We start from the raw sequence: 23831 nt of genomic DNA, 5'->3' as shown, positions 1-23831 counted from the left end.
TCTTTTTGCATTAGTTATAAACCAACTTACTAAGCACATTTAGGATGAAGTCCTATGATGTATGTTATTTGCTGATGATATAGTATTAGATTATTAGTTAATAAAACTAGAAAATGTTTTATTTCTAAAGTAGAAAAATAGAGACAAGCTCGAGTCTAAAGGTTTTAGAATTAGTAGAACAAAAAAGAATATATGGAATGTATTTTTAGTAAAAGTAGGAAAGAAAGAGAGCCTATGGAACATATTGATAGCCAAGAAATACCTAAAACTAATTATTTTTGCTATTTAGGATCTATCATTAGGCATGATGGTGAGATAGAGGATGATGTTGTGCATCGAATCAAATCGGGATGGTTAAAATGGAGGAGTGCTTCGAGAGTCTTATGTGATCGTAGAATACCAATAAAACTAAAAGGAAATTTTTTATAGAACGGTTATAAGACCAACTATGTTTTATGGTTCAGAGTGTTGGACAATTAAAAAACATGTTCAACTAATGTGTAGCAGAAATAAGAATGTTGTGATGATCTTGTGGGTATACATGAAAAGATAGGATAAGAAATGAGTGCATCCGTCGTAAATTAGAGGTTGCGCCTATTGAGGATAAAATGAGAAAGAATAGATTAAGATGATTTGGTCATGTACAAAGGAGACCACTTGGTACTCCGATTAAGAAAATTGATAATATTAGAGTTAATGGGGCTAAGAGATCTAGAGGTCGACCTCGAATGACTTGGTCAGAAACAATTAAGAAATATATGATTAAGACTAACGTAACGGAGGAAATGACCCGTAACAGAATAGAATAAAAAAATAGAATTCATGTAGCCGATTCTAAACATTTAGGATAAAGGCTTAGTGGTTGTGGTGGTGGTGGTTGTTGTAAGTGTGAATTAGCTATTAAAAGATAATCTAAAGAACGCAAGTTTTGGCATGTCTAGTAAAAGATTGTGCAATTTCAAAACATTAAACCTCCACTAGGAGCATTTCTAAATCACGAATTGGATATCATTGTTTCTTCCAAACCATTTGATACACACAAATGATCTGCCAGTGAGCTCCAATATCCATAAAAGAATGCAAGAGGGTTTCAACTATCTGATAAAGTTTCTTGAGTACATCAGGAGACACATGAGAAAGTCAACCAATTATGACTATTATAAAATATAACCCTTCACCCTCACCACAACTTAAGAGTTTTAGTGCAGTAACGGAGACATTTTGACATGGTAAGGGAGCTAGCCGAATTCGAATTTTATTGACCGCAAATTTCTAAAGCGCATTTTAAAAAAGAACCTTTATGTGAGTCCAGGATTCGGCCCACAAATGGAACCTCAACCTGCAAGGGAATGTTAAAGAGTATAAAATTACAACCCTCCACTCTCACCATATATTTGGAGTTTTAGTGCAGCGGTGGAAGGGATCATTGAAACTAACTACCAGAAATACTTTTGCGCCCTTTTTATTGAGGTTTGGACAAAGTGTATCAGACTACGGGCATAAATTTCTCACGTACAAAACCTTAAATCTTTTCTTCTAAACTGTGCACAAGGAGAGGACCAGGGTCAGTATAAAGTACATAACCATAAAAATTCTAGAGAAAAAAAATTCACGCTGGTAGAAACCTAGCTAAATTAAATAAACTTCAAGTTCCCAAGGAACATCGACAATTCAAGACTTCTAAATGTTGTTATATTCATGCAAATTATCTAAAAGGGCCTTTGGGTTTTCTTAGTTATGGTGATTAAAATATTTCCAATTTTACCAATTACTTAGGTTGGACCACTTTTATTAGGAAAAAGAAATGGGAGCATGAAGTCTCAAAGACAATGAAGTCTCAAAGACAATAGCAAGCAAGGTTATGGGATAGCATCTAAGGCGAACCATTAAAAATTAAGGATTTATTATGTTCCATGCCTGAACATGCATGAAATATTTTAAATCTGAGACTAATTTAGAGCCTTTTTTTAATCCAAGGAAGGAGACCATAAGTTATACATTAGCCATAAATACAAAGGGAGCAAAATAAAAGTTCAAACAAATTTATATGTCAACTTACAATCTTCCCAATTGGAAAAATTCCAAATATACTGAAGCAAATAAAGCCATCCTTATCTCCACTGCAAAGGATGTTAAAATGTTGATGTGAAGAATCTAAAAGATCTTGAAATAGATCTTCTGGATCATCCATAAGTCCATTGTCACCAGAAACAAGTCCAGGCATCCGAGGGATCCTAGGAGGGGGTGGAAAGAAGCGCATAGTACGGTCTACCTGCAAGCAAAAGCTCTTAGTATATAAATATGTAGTGTTAACTTTGAAATGGAGAGCAGTAAGCATATGACCTTGACCATGAAAGTAGAATATCAAAACTGAACAGATATGAGCAAAGCATGATGTATTACATTATAAAACCTTTAAAATTGCCTTCAAGTAGAATTTTCCACAGATATATGGTTTTCTATATTTATCTAGAATCTTCTAGGGGTATCAAAGATAATGCTTTAAGTATGAATGACCAAATCACACTGTGAATTATTCTTCTAAGTCTCCCTCAAAAGGAGATAGAATTCCTAAATACTTTGCCAACGTAAATATTGTGGAAAATTTCTGAAAATAGACCACATTTGCTAAATATTTAGCAAAATCGACCATTTTGCTAAATATTTAGCAAAATTGACCTCTTTTTGGCCGGTTGGCCAAAAAGATGTCGATTTTCAAAAAATTGGCCTGAAAACGTACGGGACTACTAGTCCCGTATGTTTTCAATACACTAATTAGAGATTAGAAAACATACGGGACTAGTAGTTCCGTATGTTTTCTGTGAGGCTTCTCGTGGCTCACCAATTTCCGTACATTTTGCAGAGCCACGAGAACCATTTATACGGGACTACTAGTCCCGTATAAATGTCGACATATATAACCGCTCTGTCCTAAATTCCGCTATTCCCCTTAGAATCTCAATCTCTCTCCACCTTCTCTCCCCACCTTCTCTCTCCACCTTCACTCCCAAACCCATCTCAATCTCTTCACCCTCACTCCCAAACCCATCTCAATCCCTCCCAAACCCATTGAAATCTCTCCCAAACCCTAATTCCACACACAAACCCAATCTCCATCTCTCCCAAACCAATCTCCATCTCTCCCAAACCCAATCTCTCTCCCAAAGCCAACTCACCCCCTCCTCCCTCAAATCTGACGCCGAGCTTGATCTCCGACGCCAACGAAATCTGATTTCGACAAGGTAACAATGTTAATTTTTTTTATAAATTTCTCCAATTTCGTTTAGTTAATATGTATATTTAGAGGTATATCTAGAGGAAATAATGAATTATGATCATCAATTTGTAAAATATCTAATTTGTATACGTCAAATTTTAATTCTTCAGTTAAAATGGCGAATGGAATTCCGATTATTTGCTTATTCAATGGGAAATTGAGTGTTGGAATGAATAATTTGCCTATATATGATGGAGGCTCTAGGAAAATGTTCATGTTGTCTAGAAATTATAATTTCGATGGAATGATGGAGCAAATATACAGAGTTACCAGAATTAATCATGCCGAAAATGCCATTAAGGTCTTTTGTAATTGTCCAATAAATGAAAAAAGAACAATTGCAGTAAAGATCACCACTGATGAATAATTGAATGACATGATACAACTTGCAGATAAACAAATCGCAATTGAGTTGTTCATTGAAAATATTCCAAAGTCTGGGGTTGTCGAAGTTTCGTATGCTCACGGAGAGTTCTCTCGCATGCTTGAAAGTCAAATATCATTATCTCAAAGTGCCTTGCACTTAAAAAATGACGCAGCTGCAACGTCAAGTTACATGTTTCACAACGTGTATGATGATATTTTAGTTGATTTACTGGTTGGTGGTTCTATAAAAGAAGATGACGAATATGTAAATGCTGATGATGATAGTGAAGATGTTGAGTCTGAGGAGGAACGTCTTGATAGTATGCAGTTCGCAACTGGAGAGAACAATGATGATGCAAGTTGGATGAATGCATATTGCGTGAACAACGATTATGTAGAGTCTGAAGAACCGTTACCCGAAGAGTTTGAAAATGATGAGTGGGTAAATAACTCACAAGCTGAGTTAGTTGAGCCTGGTCCTAATTTCGATCGACCTGAGGATATCACTTTCAAAAAAGATCTATTTGATAAGAAGATATTTTTTCTCACTATTTTTAGAAAATCTGACTAACTTCCACATTTTTCAATAGGTGGTTACCACTTCTCGAAGACTTTGACGTGTGTGGGACATTATCCTGGGGTAGTGCTGTTTTAGCATATCTATATCGAGAAATGTCAAAGGTTGCTTTAATGCAAAATAAAGAGCTCAAAGGCTATTTGACATTGTTACAAGTTTGGGCATGGGAGAGACTGGTTTTGAAACCGCGATACTACATATGTGCGCCACCGTAGACGTGATAGATCTTGCACGCACGACGATGAAGCTGGCCCGTCACAACAGGCTGGTCCGTCACAACGAGCTGGTCCGTCACAACCCCACACACAACCGGAGAGCGAGCATATACAAGCTCAAGACGAAGGGGGTCGCCGACGATCTCAGCGGGTGCGAAGGCCGAGACAACGGGGGAGGGGTGGATTTTTCCTTTGTTAGCTTTTCCATGTAGATTATTATCGTATGGATTTATTGATGCATTTGGATTTATTCTACTTAAGCTACATATTATCGTATGGTTAGACTTAATGCAGTTTGAATTATTTTGTGCTGATGTGAATTTTGGTTGAATTTTGGATGTGATGTTGTGATGATGTATTGTTTTGTGATAATATATTGTGTTGTGATAATGTATTGTGTTGTGATAATGTGTATTTTTTAGAGGGTTGTATGCTCAGCTAGAGGGTCATGCATGTTTTGTGCATGTTTTGCCTCTGCCCAGCAAAAATACGGGACTAGTAGTCCCGTATTTTTGCTGCAAAATATACGGGACTATTAGTCCCGTATATTTGATTGCCGAGGCAAAAGCCTCTGTAAATTTTACGGGACTACTAGTCCCGTATACTTGGTTGCAAGGGAAATTGTCTCTGCAAAATGTACGGTACTAGTAGTCCCGTACATTTTGGTGAGCCAGGAGAAGCCTCACAGAAAACATACGGGACTACTAGTCCCGTATGTTTTCTAATCTCTACTTAGTGTGTTGAAAACATACGGGACTAGTAGTCCCGTATGTTTTCAGGCCAATTTTTTGAAAATCGGCCTCCTTTTGGCCAACAGGCCAAAAAGAGGTCGATTTTGCTAAATATTTAGCAAAATGGTCGATTTTGCTAAATATTTAGCAAATGTGGTCTATTTTCAGAATTTTTCCAAATATTGTTCATGGACCAGAGGTAATATGTTTGAGGGTGAGTTGGAACTAAAGTTGAATATAAATTAGGATCAGGCTAATTTCCTGGATATAAAAAATTCAACTCAATTTGATAAGAAAATCCATGCAGGTAAAAGTAAAATAGAACTCAATAGCAACCATATGTGTACATGATAGTGAGGCCAGGTCCCACAAAGTTTAGTTCCTCTTTGCTTTGAACTCAAGTAAAACTTTCAGATTGCACTATCTAATCTATCAATCAATTCTTACAAGTACAAGAATCAAACTTTCACAGGAAAACTCGAAGCTTCGGTAATAAAACTTTTCAGGGATAAAAGCACATGGATTGTGAGCTAACGATGTACTCTAAAGCAAACATAAAAATAATATTCCCATTCACGTGAGACCTTAGGCCTCCCGAATAGATGGCACTCATTAACAAAGAAGATACTTTTAAATCCAAGATGAGATTTAAATTAGGACATGTTGAAAATAGTGTGTGATACCATGTAACAGAAACAGGAAGGAGACTCTGATTTGAAGTTTAGCTTTTCAGTAGCCAAGGCTGTCAACTTTATCAGAGGATGATTGGATGGTTAACCTATAATTTTCAGGGCTGTATATGATAATTTGGGGCTGTCAACCTTAGGCCTCCCGAATATATGATATTTTATATGACATCTTTTTGGTTCACTAAAATGTCTTTACCGAAATAGGTTGCTTGACATCAAGTCCATCATTTCTTCCTTGCCAGCAGTAATAGTAATATTAGGAGTAGAAACTTATCTATTGCTCATGTATGTCTACTACTAAAGTTATATATATGTGTGTGCGCGCGCGCTAAATGAGCTACCAAGAGATAACTACATGATGAGACTCACCCTACTTGTCACATCAAAACCATCTATCTCTTGGTAACTCATTTTGCTAGATGAGCCGTCACCTCATAACCATCAAACCCATATATACATTTGCCCGTGCAAAAATATTAAATACGTATACAATAATCTTATTATACATTTTTCTTTTTTTTTAATTCATAGGCCTTGATTTCCTTTTTTATGAAGTTATCTTATATTATACATATTAAATGTATTGTGAACTGTTATTTAGCAATTAAATATGTTCTTAACACAATTTTTTTGAGTAGTTTTCTTAATGAGGATAATATAATTGGAGTAAGTGATTAAAACAAAAACGAAACATGAGAATATTAAATTTTAATTAGATGAGTATTCTCCTGTCATGATATAGAATGTTCTAAAGATAAGAAAGGAAAAAAAAAGAAAAGAAACGAATTTATGAAAATAAAATTTTCTATTGGAAGTATAAAATTTTGATTATGTGAGTTCAAATCCTATTCTCATGTCATGATTTAGAATGTTCTAGAAATAAGAAATGAAAAAGAAAGAAGTGGATAAAATCCACTTGTGAAATTACCATTTTACCCTCTAAATAACAATAGGAAGGAGGAAAATGTCCTCTATTTATCCGACTTTTACTACCTTCGCTCATTTTGCTAAATTAGATACCAAGAGAGAGCCATGCAGTGAGGCTGACCTTGATAGTCACATCAAAAGGTGTGGACCTCACCATTCTATCCCCTAGTAACTCATTTCGTAAAATGAGCTGACACCTCATACCCATCATTCTCAATATATATAGATATAGTTTAATAAAAGTTTTCATTCGACATTAATTTGCACAAAGATTATCCAATGAATTCATAAAATAATAAGGCAAAAGCGCATAGTTAGACCCTATCAAAATTTTGTGATTAATGTCCATCTATTTGCTCTTTTATCTTAATTATGAATTATTTTCCACAAATCAAAAGAGCACAAACGGCTTCAGAAAGCGAACCTTCATCAATTCCCCATCTTCCACCCAATTAAGACAAGTAACAGCCACATTGTGTAGCTTGATGCTCCGTAACAACTTTCCATTCTACAATATACATCAGTAACAAGGAAAACTGTTAGTTTAGCAAGTATACTCATTGTATTACCAGTTAAAGCACTAAACGATGTTTGTATCATATGCAGTCAACGACAATATAAAAGATAAAAGAAAAGGCATGGTTACTTCCACAAGTAAACATGTGATGAAGTTCAATATGGAGATGAATACAGATCTATGGGAGAACTAAGAAGGATAATGAAGAGATTGGCATCTTCTAAAAAGCATCAATATGATACTAGTAATGTTTTTTTTATAATGAAAAATTAATGCTCTGATATAATTAATATGCTCCTTGAGAATACAAAAACGAGATCCTACACGCCACTTGTGAAACTGCCAGCCATAACATTTATGGTCAGGTCGATAGGTTTAGCTTAGAAGGTTAATCATAAAATATGCACCTAACCAAAAAAATGATGTGGCAGGCATTGAGGAAAAATAATTGGGTTAATCATAAAGAGCATCGATATGATACAAGTAATTTTTAGACATAAAACTCACCACACATAAACGCAACATCATTTTAGTCCATACCATGGTACTTGATAGTTGTTATTTTATGAGATCAAATTTAATACAAGTAATAAAGGTTAAGTGATAAGGATAATGGAAAAAGCTTCCTAAGAAGTGATGTCTAGTGCGAGCCCTAAAAATTCAAGACATCTAATAAACAAGCAAACCAAAAATACACAATTTTATATTGTGCAAACTATAAACAGAAACACAGGAAACAAGGTGAATATATTAAAGATTACAATAGAGCTGGAGGTGATAGGCCTAGAAAGTGTAGGATGAGGGACAAGTATTGTAAAGAAGTTGGGAAACAACAGCAATAGACATGGTAGGTTAAGTAACAAATAAAAATACCTTGTAGGAAGAACCTAAATTTGCATAGGATATATAAATAGTAGGCAGCTATAGTAAGGCATACATGGAGATTTTTGAGAATGTAGGAAATAGCAAGCAATGCTGCATGTCACAAGATTAGTAAACTTCTCCTGAAATCAATCTAAATACAATTTGGAAAATGTTTGGTTTTTTCTACTTTGGTGATTGCACTTAGTAGAGACTTGAAAGAGAAAATCGAGAATTTTAACGAGACAAAATGGTTCAGTTACAAACATAATCATTTCCATTAATGAAAAGAAAAATAAGGTCAAAAATGGTTGCTTAGCCAGTAGGTTGTGGTTCTTTTTAGCATCCAACAATGTAGAAGTGAGCCTTTGAATACTTCTACCTGGAGAAGTCTATATTATGTCACTATTTATAGAATCAATGAGCCCTCAAGTAAATATCATCCATAACATCAGGTATCCACCACGTATTTGATATGATTATAAATAATCATTACCCATATGACAGCTATGTATAAATGTTGTACATACACCCAATATTATTGTGGAAAGCAAAAGGTAGAATGAAGTGGGAGGTAGGGCCTAGACCTTAAGACAGATTTAGTATTGATCAAACATATTAAATATAAGAAAATTAAAAGGAAGACAGTTAAAAGTGAAAGGCCAACAATTTATGTGTTTCAAAATTTATATACAATAATTAAAATTTTAAGCATATTAGATATATATAGTAACTATGTTAGAAAGGGTTAATTTCACAAAACCCCCCTGAACTTTGGGGGGTGTAGCACATAACCCCCTTAACTTTGTTTTCTCACTTAACCCCCGGGAACTATGGGGTGTCTCACAAAACCATCCTAAACTTTACCTCATCTCACATAGCCCTCCGTCCTATAATTTGCAAATAACTAAAATTTTCTTGAGAGAAAAAACTCAAAATTTTGGGAAAGGAGTATGTTGCGTGTAAACGACAAAGGACAAAGTTTGAGATTTTTTACTCAAACATTTTAGTTATTTGCAAATTACATTAAGGGGGTTATGAGAAATAAGATAAAGTTTGGGGGGGTTTTGTGAGACACCCCATAGTTCAAGGGGTTCATATGTAACAACCCCCAAAGTTCATGGGGGTTTTGTGAAATTAACCCTGTCAACAACATGTGGCTTCCAAATGTAATTTTACAAATTAAAAACAAGAATGAACTTCTTAAGGTTTAATAATTTCATTATTCAATTTGATAATTTTAGAATTCATACAAAATGTGTAGAACTGGAAAACTTTTGTTTGCGGAAAAGAGACGAACACCAATGAACTAGAAAACTTTTGTTTGCAGAAAAGAGACAAACTCCCATATAAGAACTAAGATGCATCTAAATACGAAAACGCATAACATGCAAAACAAGTCTGTGAGAAAAAGAAGTTAAGCGACTCAACTGTTAAAATTAGCAAGATATATTGAACAAAAAATTAAAAATTATAACAGCAGAAACCAAAAAACCAAGAATGCTTCACTTCATAGACAACAAATACTACACTCGTATGAAGTCAATGAATCAACTATCATACTAAAAAAAGTGAAGATGACAAAGTTGTTAAAGTAGCTTTTATTATAAGAGAACCACATATTGTTAAACTATCGAGAGGTGCAAAACGATAGCAGCTAGGGAGTACTACCACTAAAATGAAAAGAGAGTTGTTTATACTATGATTGCATTTCATGAAATAGAGCACAATAGGACCTTATCCTGCTTTCGCTCACTACAAGTTGATTGGTGAACCCTTCCCCATCCCCCACACCCAAAAGGATTGCCTTTAAAGTTGCCTAGGGATGTGAATTAACTTTCATATGGAGTTAAATACTCATGGGAACCACTCAACTTAAATAAGACTTTGTGGGGCTTTTTGCAACAACGAGAACAAATAAATTGTTTACGCAATACGCTAGAAATAGTCAAAAATGGAAGGCTTTCAATGAGAATGGCAAACAACAGAAACATCATGAAGTTAGATCATAATTCTAAAACGAAGTGCAAAGAATACTCTCAATCTAGAAGAAAAAGGTTTGATTAAAGAGCAAACAACTTGTTGACTAATTAATGAAAAAAATACATTAGATCTTTTAATGCAATAATAAAGAAATAAGCTAGTACTTAAAAGGAGATATTGGATATGAGTTATCATCTAATTTAGCAAAATGAATTACCAAGAAAAGGAAGTGGTAGGATCCACCTCTGGTTTCACTACCAAGATAAACCTTACCACTAATCTATGTCTTGGTAGCTCATTTAGTAAAATGAGTATCCACCTCGTACTCACTTTTTCCTCAAAGAATCGAGTAGAAATAAAATGTTTAGCTACAGAGGCAGATTTAAATAGGTGTATTGGTGCACACCCCTGAAAATTTATAATTTGCATATAAATCCTTGTAACATTTACAACAATGCCTCCACCCCTACCCCACACCCGCTAAATGTTAAAAAGTGCATCTCAAGCTATCTAAAAACACTAAATAAGTTAGCAGGAAATTAAATTAGTCTATTGGGAAGTAAAACTATATTTAACTTTTCAACCATCAAATAGGCTCAATTGAGCTAATAAAGTGTATCAAGTAGTCAAGTACATCTTCATCAGATATTATAGTTTATAATATTATATTTCTATTTTAAGATGAATAGATACTTATTGTCCGCCTGTCCCCCCCCACCCAACGCACACACAAAAAAGAAAAATTTTCTACATCCGCCACTTGCTAGCCACACGGATAAGTCAAGAAACTCTAAGTTATGAGAAGGCATCAACATTTTAACCCATAATAATAATAAATTTTAGCTTTTGCATCTTGAAGTGTTTGCAGAATCTACCTCAACATCATGCAGTGAGATCAAGCCATCTTCTAGGCCTATAGCTATTGCTTTGCCATCAGGACGCCAACAAAGAGATGTAACACATTTCCCTAACAGAAAGTAACATGAAATGCTATGAACACTCAAAAAATATTGTCACTCTTACAACTATAACTCTTCAAGTGAACAACTAAAAAGAGAGCCTGCTAAGAAGATTAACGCTTCCATAGATAAATCATTGCATGATGAGAGTCCAATGAGAATACTAATAACAATTACAAGCATCATGAACCAAAAACTCATAAGAAAAAAAAAAGACTTTTATCACTAATTATATTTGTCAAACAAGATAATAGTTGGTAAAATCGACAAGCATACCCCTACTTTTAGATGCACCATTAGTGCTTTCAATATTTGCATTGCTACCTGAAGTTTAGTAGGGAGGGATTTTTTTTATGTGTATACAACAAATAATGGTTAGATGTGATTCATTAGAAATCCTTAAAGCCTCCAAAAGGGGCATTCACCCAAATATAACAAAAGTGGAATCAAGCATCAATCGGACCTAATATGAGCTAATTAACATCTCAACTTATTTGGCAAAGAAATTCACAAAGTAAATTTGAGTTGGAAGTATTTCTCCATGTAGGGGAATATGAGATTATAAATTTTTCAACCAATAGGTGGACTGAATGATATTAAAGGGATATGATTGTGGAATAAAGTGAACCAAGATAGCATAGCTTTATCAAATAGTGAGCATTATCTCATTTACACCTTTTTGCATAGTCCCTCAACATGGAATTCTCTTTCCTTTTCATTGGAAAACTAGGTGTCAAGGAAGTAAGCCGTGGAAGTATAATGCTACATGTCTTAAAAACTGTCTAATTACAGACAAGACTAAGTTACTGCTGCGGTTCATTTAAATAATCCTCCGTAAAGAGTTTAAAGCATACTAGACTAGAAAATAGCAAGATTAATTTTCCCAGATAACAAACATTGTCGTGTCAAGAGACCTCAGTTCACATCCCAATCAAGCTATGAACTCTATGGAGTCCTAATGAGATATAAGTTGGTCACTACTTGCTTCCATGGCTTTATGGTCATAAAATCATAGAGTTGGGTATTGTGGTGATAGTTAGAGCAACAAATGTAGATCAAGACTTTAATACAACAAGGTTATAATGATCAACACTTGGGAAACGAAGAAGAAACTTAATGGCTCCTAGAGGACCTCAAAAGACATCTCACAAGGGCATTGAAGCATGAGTATTCAAGAGTGTCATTCATATCACTAGAGAAGCATAAATACATTTCTTAAACTAGATAAGAGAAAATATAGCATCCAAGTATAGATTATATTGTCCCTCCAAAGTAAAGGTCATGCCTAATAGAATAGGCTAATAAAGTAATACTTTTTGTCTCCACCTACTCCATGTAAATCTCAAATTTTCAAAATAATGAAACATATGTTCTATTCGAATGGCAACCAAGAATAATACATTCCACAATTCAATATTGCTTTACCATATGACCGCAAACAAGCTACGGTGCTCACATCTATTTGGTGGAAAAGGGACTTCTCTATATAATATAAATTTCACAAGTTTATGTTTTATCACAAACTCCTCAAAGATGCACAAAGCAAATGTTGAGCCCATAAAGTTTTAACATGCACAGTACAAAGTTCAAACATTTCATATTAATGTTGAGACTTACCGCAGACAGATTTGAGTCCTTCTATTTAATAGTTGGGAGTCAAATTACATCTCAAACTAACTTAATTAAGAATATTTGTTTTCTTTTACTTATAAAGTTTGTTTGGCAACTCATCCACTAACTTGGATAAGGGCAGTATCTTGGATAAAGGCTTAAACTGCGTTTAGCAAAAACTTGTACAAGATTGGACTAGTTTTTTTAGTTCAAAAAAGATACCCTTATCTAGGTTATCTTTCGACCACACTTATCTTGGTTCAATCCTAACCCGGTTAAGGCCTTAATTAGATTAGTGTGAAGTTGCCAAACACACCCTAAGAACAAAGGAAAGAATGGAGTGAGAAGTTGAAAAACTAAAGCCTACCGTTACTTTGTATGTCCAGTTACAATTAGAAAGATGATAGAAGATATATGAATACTTGGTGTTGCCTTTTAAGAAGTTGCATTTGCCTATGTAAACCACACGGTTGGAATGATATCTCAAAGATGCCTCATGGCAAATGTTCAACCCATTTCCTTCTTGTACTTGAAGAAATCTTCAAGCAATTATTTCTGTTGGGAAAAAAATAGGTCTTACGCCCTCTATAATATCCTTATACTAAAAAATTTCATGAAAGGCACAATAGTAATTTGTTGGGTTCTTTTGTGTAAGGATGCACTTCCATCTAGTATCTTTCCATCGGATACATTAACACTAAAATATATAGGTCATACAACATCAATGCGTCAAAAGAAATGCAGAAAAGACTATAGCTAACTAAGAAATGTTGATATGGATGAGCAGATACTAAATTAGGATAAGAGATGAGTTTATCTTACGAAGCAAGAGGTAGCTTCATTAAAGGATAATATAAAAGGAATAAGATAAGATAGTCAAGGCATGTGAATACTGACTGATAGGAAGAACAATGATAGAATATAACCAAACAAGTGTATTTAAGTAGATGCATATAGGCATTTCACAAGGTCATTGAGCAAGTTGCTAATTAAAAAAGGGAGGTGAATCTCTTTCAAGTTGAATGGGAAAGAGCATTCATATAACTAGCTCAAAATTTTAGTTATACAGTATTCTCATCCTTCGTCGTTTCAAATGAGTGATGTCATCATTATCTTTCCATTTATATAGTACTAGTATTATAGAGCACGTGACGCACACATGAAACACGGGGTATAGTCGAATTATCAAGGGAGCTAATGATTAGGCTTTTTTATTTTTTTGGGATTTTCCAAGTTTGAGGGCATTTAATTTTTTCAAATGTGGGGCATTTACGTTAATTTTACCAATAGTAAGGGCATTTCCTGCAAGTGTGAGGATGTTACCTTTATTTTCCCAAAGTACGAGAATATTTCTGGAATTTCTAAAAAATTTATGCATGTTATGCAAACACCAAAAGGGAGGCTTTTATTAAATGTATAGAAACTGACATCATCCATCTCCTGTTAAAATCACGATGAATCGAATAATCGAAAATGATCTCAGCTTTATATGTCAAAAATATATCTCAAACCTTACCAATATTGGTTTTTAGGTTGACATTAGAACTGAATCTGACATAATAATATGTTACATTACAAATGCTTAATAGTAATAGTACCCACCAAGTTGCTAAAACTTGAACGAAAAAGTGAATAACGGTTGCATTACAAATGCTTAATGACAAACCTGGAGAGATCATCCAAAGCCTTTGCCAATTGAATCGATGGAGGAAGACCTTGGATTCTTCAGTGACCATAGCAAGCAAATCCTTCTCTGGATTCCATTCCGCAATCTTAATCTAAAAACAAAATGAAGAAGAAGAATTAAAATTTAGGTGAACAAAAGAAGTTCAGGGTTTTAGCAATTAGAACCAGCGAAGGGATTGGCTTTTCAAACTGGAGCTGAAAAGGGATAGCCGTTGAAGTAGATTCTTCGAGCTCAGCGTCGATCTCATCTTCAGCCATGTCTCTGTAAGAATTGAAGGTGGGATAGAGCTGCTCAAATGTTAAAAGAGTGAGCATATGTGACATTTCGGTCCAGAAAGCTCATTAAAGACTTTGGTAGACAAAAATGAAAACCCTAATTATGAACAAATTAACATTAAACCCTAATCGACAAATGTTAAAGATCAGTAAACAAAAACCTAGAGGAGAGTCAGGGACTAGGGGTGGCACACAGGACCGTCGGGTCGGGTTGGGTCAGGTCAAAGTTGACCCGACCTGTATAAGCTTGACCCAACCTGACCTATTTAGTAAATAGGTCAATGCTACCCGACACATTTATTAAATGGCTTACCCAACCCAACCCGTGCAACCTGAATGACCCAATTATCATTAGACATATATTTGTTTGACTTTCATTCATCATACAATCAGTTCATTTGAATGCACTTACTATTATCCCCTGGTGTCTACATTTGGAGTGACATGAATCATGCCATGGTCCTGGACTAAATCAGCAGTTTAGCACTAAACCACTTCTAAAGCAAGAGTGATATCATATAAACACTAGTAGAACCGAAAAAATTATTAATCAGAAACAAGGATATAAAACATTCATTATGTCAAATTCACAACCTTTCAACAAATAACTCAAACAAGGCACCAATATGTTACAAGACAATCAACTCAAATAATAAGAACAGTCTCAGATATAGCAAAGCTTTCAAATAGTTTAGAAAGGATAAAGTTCTACTCTAAGGATTGGAAATTTTGAAAATTACAGCAGTAGATAAAAGAGTTGCTGATTATGACCCTGAAAAAGCAAAGTCAACCAATCTTTTATTAATCAGAAACCCAACTCAAAAGAATCCAGAAAGCAAAAGAATAAAATGATAATAATGATTATTAATTCATTAATAAAAATCAACTCTAATTCAAACAACTCAATGAAAAAGTTGCAGCAGTACTCTCCACACACCCAAAAAAAACTTACAGATACGAAATAAGCTGCCTCTTAGTCCAAAGTGACAGAAGCATTGGCAAAGCAACTTAATAACATGAATAAGTAATTGTAGCAGCAACATTAAGGGGCCATGATGAGGGAATTGAAGGTTAAAAAGAAAATTAGAGAAAGAGAAAAGAGAAAGACAGAGAATGCATAGAACTTCGGCAAACTGACATGCGATTCAGAGGCGGAGACGAAGAGGCAAAGCTAGAATTTGAATCGCCTGGATCGCTTATGGAGGGGGAGGGAGGGAGCGGCGAGAAAGAGGAGAGAGAAAGGGGTATTGAGATTTGAGGTTAGGCTTTATTTTTATTTCGTGTAATGGGTTTGGGTTATGGGCCAGTCATCAAGTGGGCTTTTCATTTTCACCAGGGACTGTTCACATCATTTCCTAGAAAATAAAAAGGGGAAATCTGACACAGAAAATATCATATAGGTTTCCAAATAATTTCCATACAAAGAATTTTTAAATTAATTTTCTAGAAACAGTTTCAAATTAACAAATGTGAAGGTGTCATCTTATTCTCCCTCTTGATTTTCAAGTGGGAATCAAACAAAAGAAAAAGGAAATTTTATAGGAAATAGGTTTCCTATAATGCGGTTTCTTGGTTTTTGACCAACCAAACATGCTTAGGGTCTATTTATTCGCACGGAAGTAGCTACGAAGTAACCAAAGTAAAGAAATAAAGACTATTTCTACTATTTTCGAGTAAAAGTATGTTTTCCTGAAAAAGCTACTTTCAGTGCTTTCTTACATGCTGACATAGCGCCTACATATCATCCCTACAATTGAATCTTTTCCTCCCCTTAAGGATCAGAAATACCTCAAAAGTAACTGAAACTTAGACAACTTCTAAATAAAATCAAATTTCTTATTGCATGGATATTCTCTCTTTCTAAATAAAATCCTAAAAGTTCCTCTTTCTCTCTTCCTAACAATATTTGTAATTGTTATCCAAACAAGAAAGTGAATAAAGTGAAAGAGATACTACTTCCTCTACTTCCAAAAGATTATGAAACATACAAAACAAGTAGTACTTATGTCTTCCTACTTGATAATTTTAGAAGTAATAGATTTGATCTACTTCTTCCTTCTGATACTTCAAATCAACCAAACGGGCCATTAGTTAAAGCTAAACAACCTGCCAATATAGAGAAGATGAACCACCCAATTCCTAACCGTAAAATAACAACGACAACAAGGTCTTTATCCCAAATTTTACACTAGAAAAATTTTGGGCATCCGTGGCAGGTATTCCGGTCAAGAATGCACAACTTTCCGTCAAAAATATGTATCCTTGACGAAGGCCCGTCGATAAAAGTCCTGTCAATGATGAACGGGGCAAAACATCCTAACAGGCCGCCGTCAAAGAAATTTGCAAACATCGAGACTGTCCATCCTTGACGGTGTTGCCATCAAGGATGTTTGCAAGCATCCCTAAAGGCGGCCCATCGTGTGGCCATCAAGGATGTACATAATCTGCGAAAAAATTTCCAAAAAATAGATTTTTTTCTGTATATACAACAAATATCCTGTACACGATAATATTTGAATAAAAAATACACTCAAAGACATCAACAAACACAACAATCTTATCATAGTTATCAAAACAACCCACATTATCCACCCAAGTCATCCTGTACATGATAATCTTCGAAATATTTTTTGTAGATTAGTTTAATTAATTAGACTAAATGTGGTTAGGGTTTGAGCTATTAAAGTTATATTAGTGAACCAGTTTTTGGATGAATGTGATATTTGGGTTAAATTTAGTTGAATTGAGATTCTAGATTTAGGTAATTTAATTAAGGTTAAAATTAGTATAATTTAAGCAATTTGTTCAATTAGGGTTATTAGAAGTATGATTAGGGTAAGTAAAGTTAAATTAGTTTTAATAGAGATGAAATTAAAGTGAAAGTCAATTTAATTAGGTTTCTAGACCTATTGTAAAGTTGTTAGGGTAATATTTTTAGAGTTATTAGTCGAATTATTTTTTGTAGATGAGTGTAATTAATTACACTAAATGTCGACGGTAATATTACTAGGCCAATTAGTCCAATTAATTTTTGTAGATTAGTTTAATTAATTAGACTAAATGTGGTTAGAGTTAGAGCTATTAAAGTTATATAAGTTAACTACCTAATGTTTGGATTAATGTGATATTTGGGTTAAATTTAGTTGAATTGGGGCTCTGGATTTAGGTAATTTAATTAAGTTTAAAATTAATATAATTTAAGTAATTTGTTCAATTAGGGTTATTAGAAGTATGATTAGGGTAAGTAAAGTTAAATTAGTTTTAATAGAGATAAAAGTCAATTTAATTAGGGTTCTAGACTTATTGTAATGTTATTAGGGTAATATTGTTAGAGTTATTAGTCGAATTATTTTTTGTAATTACACTAAATGTCGAGGGTAATATTATTCAAGTAATTAGTCGAATTATTTATTGTAGATTAGTTTAATTAATTAGACTAAATGTGGTTAGAGTTAGAGCTATTAAAGTTATATTAGTTAACTACCTAATATTTGGATTAATGTAATATTTGAGTTAAATTTAGTTGAATTGGGATTCTAGATTTAGGTAATTTAATTAAGGTTAAAACCAGTATAATTTAAGTAATTTATTCAATTAGGGTTATTAGAAGTATGATTAGGGTTAGTAAAGTTAAATTAGTTTTAATAGAGATGAAATTAAGGTGAAAGTCAATTTGATTAGGGTTCTAGACTTATTATAATGTTATTAGGGTAATATTATTAGATTTATTAGTCGAATTATTTTTTGTAGATTAGTTTAATTAATTTTAAATGTGGAGGATAATGTTATTAGGGTTATTACTCAAATTATTTTTTGTAGACTAGTTTAATTAATTAGACTAGATGTGATTAGGGTTAGAGCTATTAAAGTTATATTAGTTAACTAGTGTTTATATTAATGTGATATTTTGGTTAAGTTTAGTTGAATTGGGGTTCTAGATTTAGGTAATTCAATTAAGGTTAAAATTAGTATAATTTAAGATATTTGTTTAGTTAACGTCATTAGAAGAATGATTAAGGATAGTAAAGTTAAATTAGTTTCATTAGAGATAAAATTAAGGTGAAAGTCAATTTAATTAGGGTTCTAGACTTAATGTAATGTTATTAGGGTTTAGTATTAGGATAATTCTTGTTAGATTTATAAGATTTGAATTAGGATCTTAATCTTTGGGATTGAATTAGGTTTAAGGTTAATTAGGGTTTTGAATTTGAGTAATTCAAACAAAATAAAACAATAAACCATAATAATTGCTAAAAAATAAAATTTGACATTGAAAATACCTAGAGGACAGGTGGGGGCGGCGGCGGCGGCGGTGGAGGGGGATCTGAGTTGGGGTAGGGAGAGAGGAAAAAAGATAAAAGAGAGAGAGAGAGAGAGAGAGAGAACCTTAGATTTGATTTTGGGTGAAAAATTGGGGGCTATTCTCCCACCATTTTTTGTTTTTTACTTTGGGCCCAAAATGTCTCACCATTTTTTTACTATGGGCCCAAATTATCCTTGACGGGCCTCTGTTAAGCATGTTGAACTCCAGTGTAGAATGTTAACGGCAACATTCTTGACGGCCTGTTAAACATTCTTGACAGCTAATGTTACCGTCAAGGATACCTAAAATTCTACTAGTGTTAGGGGTAGCGTCCTTAAATTCTCTTTTACATAATTGCTTCTAGTCATGTTCTCTTTTGCCTACTTCAACTCATCATCTTACTCCATTAATCATAATCCCAAAGGATTGTATTAGTGTATTTTAATGGCTTCTATTGCATATGGACACACCATCTTAGTTGGTTCTCTCGTAATGCCCTTAAATGAAAGTAACATCTAAATTTGCACATAAAACATATTGGACTGTGAATACATTAAATAATTTTAACATTTATAGTTATCCCATAATATAATCCTTTAGTTTGACCATTTTGATTTTATTCTTTTATCATATAATCCTCGAGTTTGTCATCAATAGAATTCCATTGCCCCTTCAATATGAACTATGCACTCATGCATTTCATGTTTTCCCCTAAAACTTATACCCCTCATTCAAAAGCTTATCTTTAGCTTCCTATTTTAAAAAAGCATCTTTTTTTAATATTAATTATATATATAAAGAAGATAATTAATACTATGAAAATAAGAGATATACAATTAGAAAATTTCATATCCACAACGCGCAAAAGTTAAATATTATCTACTTAAAATGACGAAATTACATTAAAAAATTCCATCAATATTTACATTTTTCTAGTCCAACGGAGAGAGATATAAAAGTGCAATGGTAAAGCTGGAAAAGCCCTAATTCTGCTGAAACAAACCAAAAAAACACATGCACAAAGAGGAGGACTTTGGGATTTCGACGGTAAATTCGCAGTGTAACACGTTCTTATTTATTCTATTGCACTATAACATACACAAGTTATCTCAATATTTCCCTTATATTTTCACGGGTTTTTTCACGTGTATCAACTTCAAAGTATAACAGTATTATATCACTAATACAGATGCCACTGCAAGCGGGCATCCAATGGTAACCATTTACCACTTATCTCATGTTCAGCCACGTGGCGACCAGCAACGACATCAAAGTAAACAAATGATAAAACCTTTGAAGAAGCTAAGATAGAAATTAGGGCCTCTTCAATTGGCAGAAAATTGAAAGAATTGGAATGGCAATGGTTTGAGTCTGGTTAACCACTATAGTTTTTGACAACCTGAATAGACATCTAAAGTGTCTGATTAGGGCCAATATAAAAGAAATGGTCTTCAACATATATCGTAATTTACATTTACAAAGGAAAAAGTGGGTATAGTTAGATGACAGCTCATTCTGATAAATAAGCTATTAAGGTATAGCCATATGGTGAGGCCCAGTCTATTAGTTACATCAAAAAGTGTGGATAGTACTATTTTTATCTCATGATAGCTCATTTTTGCTAAATAAGTTGTTACCTCATAATCATCAAACCCTTTTTCAAAAGACTAGAAAAATATTCATGAGATGCAAGATTGAACCAATCTTATAAGTAGCATGTGAATCCTGAAAAGAGGAAGATCTTACAAACTATAACGACTAGGATTTATGCACGTGCAATACACGTGATTAAATATTATGATTAAGTATTTTTGACTTATTTCTTTACTAAAATTTGTTTCTCAGATCCACTTTGATTGTTTTTCTCACTAATGTTTTCAAACTTTATTATTGTGATTATTTTTTTAATGTTTGTTTGAATGGGCTACACCAAATTTAAAATTTTCATGTAATAATTGAATTGATAAGAAATAACTATAATCTAAAGCTAATTTGAATATTCGCGTTATTTAGATCAGCATGAAACCAAGCTTGACTTAAGAAAGTATAATGTTGTAAAAGTAAAAAACACTTGAAAAGATAATGTTATAAAAGAAGGATGAATAATTAAAGCCAATAAGACAATATGAATAATTAAAAGTGGGCTAGAATGAAACTAAAGAGAATATAAATTTTGTTGCTAATCAGTGATAGACTTTAGAAAAAAAATCATAAAATAAATATTAATGCTAACTCTATTACACTTTTATATGATAAAAGCATCCACATAACCATATAAAAAAATAATCACTTCTAAAGATTCCTGATTTTACTTAAAAATTAAGCTATTTTTAAAAATATTAAATAATTTAAATTTGTGTTGCATTTATAAAAAGCCTTGATGAAGATGCTTTTGTTTTAGCAGCTTGTTTTGAATGAGTCCTGCATATTAGCTTTAAAGTGTAATATTTTTTCTTTATCGTGTTATATGGATGTCTGCTTGGTTTGCTTATCTATCTCTTATTTCTTCAATAAGTTGATATATTATTAACACAATTTACGATGACATGCATATCTTTCATACAAATTTGAGACAGGTATAAAATGAATTTTATATTTAGTGGGGCCTTTAATAAGAATTTTAGTTGTAAAATATGTAACCTTCATATTTAAAGATTTTGAAATCTCATAGTACCATTACATTCTTATCTTTGATCGTGTTCTTAAAAATTAATCTTTCGTTGGTAGTCATATCCCCAAATAAGGGTACTTGCAGAGTCGTGCCACTATATAGAGAAAAGAAAAATTTTAATTTTAATTTTTTTACTTACAGTGTGCATATTTTTTGTCCATTATAGTGATTTTCCCATCTTATCTAGTTTATTATATCTCACAATGTAGTTGATCAATGGCTTCACGCTAGTTTCTATTACAAGATTATTTATATAAAATTTTATATTAACTTTATGATTCCTTTAGTATTTTTAGAATAAAGTATGAAAATTTATAAGTACTTACTAATTTTTCTTGTACTTTTCATGAATAATGTTTTTTTATTTAGGACATGATTGTTCAGTATGTTCTTCAAAAAGAACTCAGTTAGTGCTTCTTTGCTCGATATGCTTTTTATTAATGTCAATTCAGGTGATTCATAAATGTTTCTGAAATTTGAGTTTATTTCCTTTACTTTTCCATTTGAAATGAAAACAACTTAGTTCTTTTAAAGGATATCTCTGTACTTTCTGATAGTTTCTCCATACATAACTCCTTGTATTTTTTTACTTTATAAATAAATATTATCAACATTAGAGATAAATGTTTATACATTATAATTAATTAATACTAACCTATTATATCTTAATATAATAATATCAAACATTTCCTCTTTTCTTTGGCAAATTTCAACCTTTTGTGATTTAAAATTTTGAGGGTGTGTTTTGCAATTTTAAACTTTGATAGTATTTTATGAAAATTTTAAATTTTAAGTTGGGCGCTTATAATTTTCATGTTTTATATATTGGTGATAAGTTTTTAAATGTTAGAATATTTCTCGTAACTCTAAAAATTTGAAAGTATTTTTATAATTACTAAAATTTTGGGTTGTTTTTTAAAAATTTTATATTTTTAGCAATCTGCTGATAATTTCTAAATTTTATATGTACCAGTTATAAGTTTTAAAATTTTAGAATTTTTTAATAATTTTTTACTTTTGAGAGAGTTTTTGTAATTTTTGTACCTTTGAGGTTATTTTTTTTTTACTAATTTAAAATTTTTATGTGCCCAATGGTAATCCCTGGAATCCATCTATATTGTTTCTAAGTTTTTAAATCTTTGAATTTTAGAATGTTTTCTTGTAATTTAAACATGGCTACATGGCACTTATATACCCTATTGTTTTGCTCTTGTAGCAGTTATATACCCTAAGTTACAAAACATAGCAAAAAAATACCCTGAGTTGGAAAAATACATAAAAGGACAATAACGCCCCTCCTTAAGAATTAACCTACCCCCAACATAATGAAAGCTCTTATTTTCTATTGTTACCCATATTAAAGAGGAAGAAGAAGTTGGAGGTCACGTAAAGAAGAAGATGATGATGAAAATAATCTAATTTGCACCGGAGGGTGGGGGGTAGGTAATACAGTAAATAATACAATAAATGAGGGTAAGAAGTATTCAAGTTGGTCATAGGTCCAGCACGTGGGAATATTTCAGAGAATATTCTCACAGCTGGTTAACAGAAGGTACCAACTTGCAAATTTTTACTAACTCATGGTATTTTTTGCTATATTTTGTAACTTAGGGTATATAACTGCTTCAAGAGCGAAACACATAGGGTATATAAATTTAATTTAGCCTTTAAACTTTTGATGTTGTTTTTATAATTTTTAAAATGTTGAGGGTGTTAATTACAAGTTTTAAATTTTTAGATATCATGTTTGTTTTTAAGTTTTAAAAAGTCAAGGTGTTTTGTTTAATTTTAAAATTTTAAGGCTATTATATGCAAATTTTGAAACTTTTGGGTTTTTTTTATAATACTTCATGTATTATAATATGTTATCTGCGTATAATTTCTTAATCTTATTTTTTTCTATATTTTTGAGTTATAGGTAGTTCATATGGAGTTAATATAGGATATAATTAGTATTTGAATAGATTAAGGTTTAAGTAAAATATTCAAAATAACTTTTTTTTTAAATTGTTGACCTATAGATAGTTCACATGGAATTAGATAAGATATGATTAAAATTAGAATAGATTAGGATAACAATGTAATATTCAAAAAAATCTAAGGGTAATACTGACCATAGAAAGATTTTCCCGAATTCGTGCTTTTAAAGGGAGTATGATTACTATCGGGGGATAAATGCATA

General features: G+C 32.6%; 1 protein-coding gene across 6 annotated transcripts in view; it reads right to left on the bottom strand.

Moving 5' to 3' along the window:
• LOC109840472 (anaphase-promoting complex subunit 4) overlaps positions 1 to 18998 on the bottom strand; it is a 47188-nt gene extending 28190 nt beyond the window's left edge. For 3 of the 6 annotated variants that reach the window (XR_002246928.1, XM_020409134.1, XM_020409138.1), the window contains exons 1-6: positions 18956 to 18998; positions 14565 to 14687; positions 14380 to 14491; positions 11019 to 11110; positions 7207 to 7290; positions 2060 to 2272 (exon numbers count right to left, since the gene is read on the bottom strand). Coding sequence is in view for 5 of the 6 variants with exons in the window: in XM_020409134.1 (XP_020264723.1) it covers positions 2060 to 2272; positions 7207 to 7290; positions 11019 to 11110; positions 14380 to 14491; positions 14565 to 14657 (594 nt within the window). In the remaining variant the exon portion in view is untranslated. Of the gene's footprint in view, positions 1 to 2059; positions 2273 to 7206; positions 7291 to 11018; positions 11111 to 14379; positions 14492 to 14564; positions 14688 to 14836; positions 14851 to 18955 lie in introns of those variants that run through there. The other 3 variants (XM_020409136.1, XM_020409135.1, XM_020409137.1) reach the window with 3 other exon arrangements.

The sequence above is a fragment of the Asparagus officinalis genome, chromosome 5 (genome assembly GCF_001876935.1).
Source record: "Asparagus officinalis chromosome 5, Aspof.V1, whole genome shotgun sequence".
Lineage (NCBI taxonomy): Eukaryota > Viridiplantae > Streptophyta > Magnoliopsida > Asparagales > Asparagaceae > Asparagus > Asparagus officinalis.
Note: the sequence above shows the minus strand (reverse complement) of the source record. Positions and strands in the feature narration are given on the sequence as shown.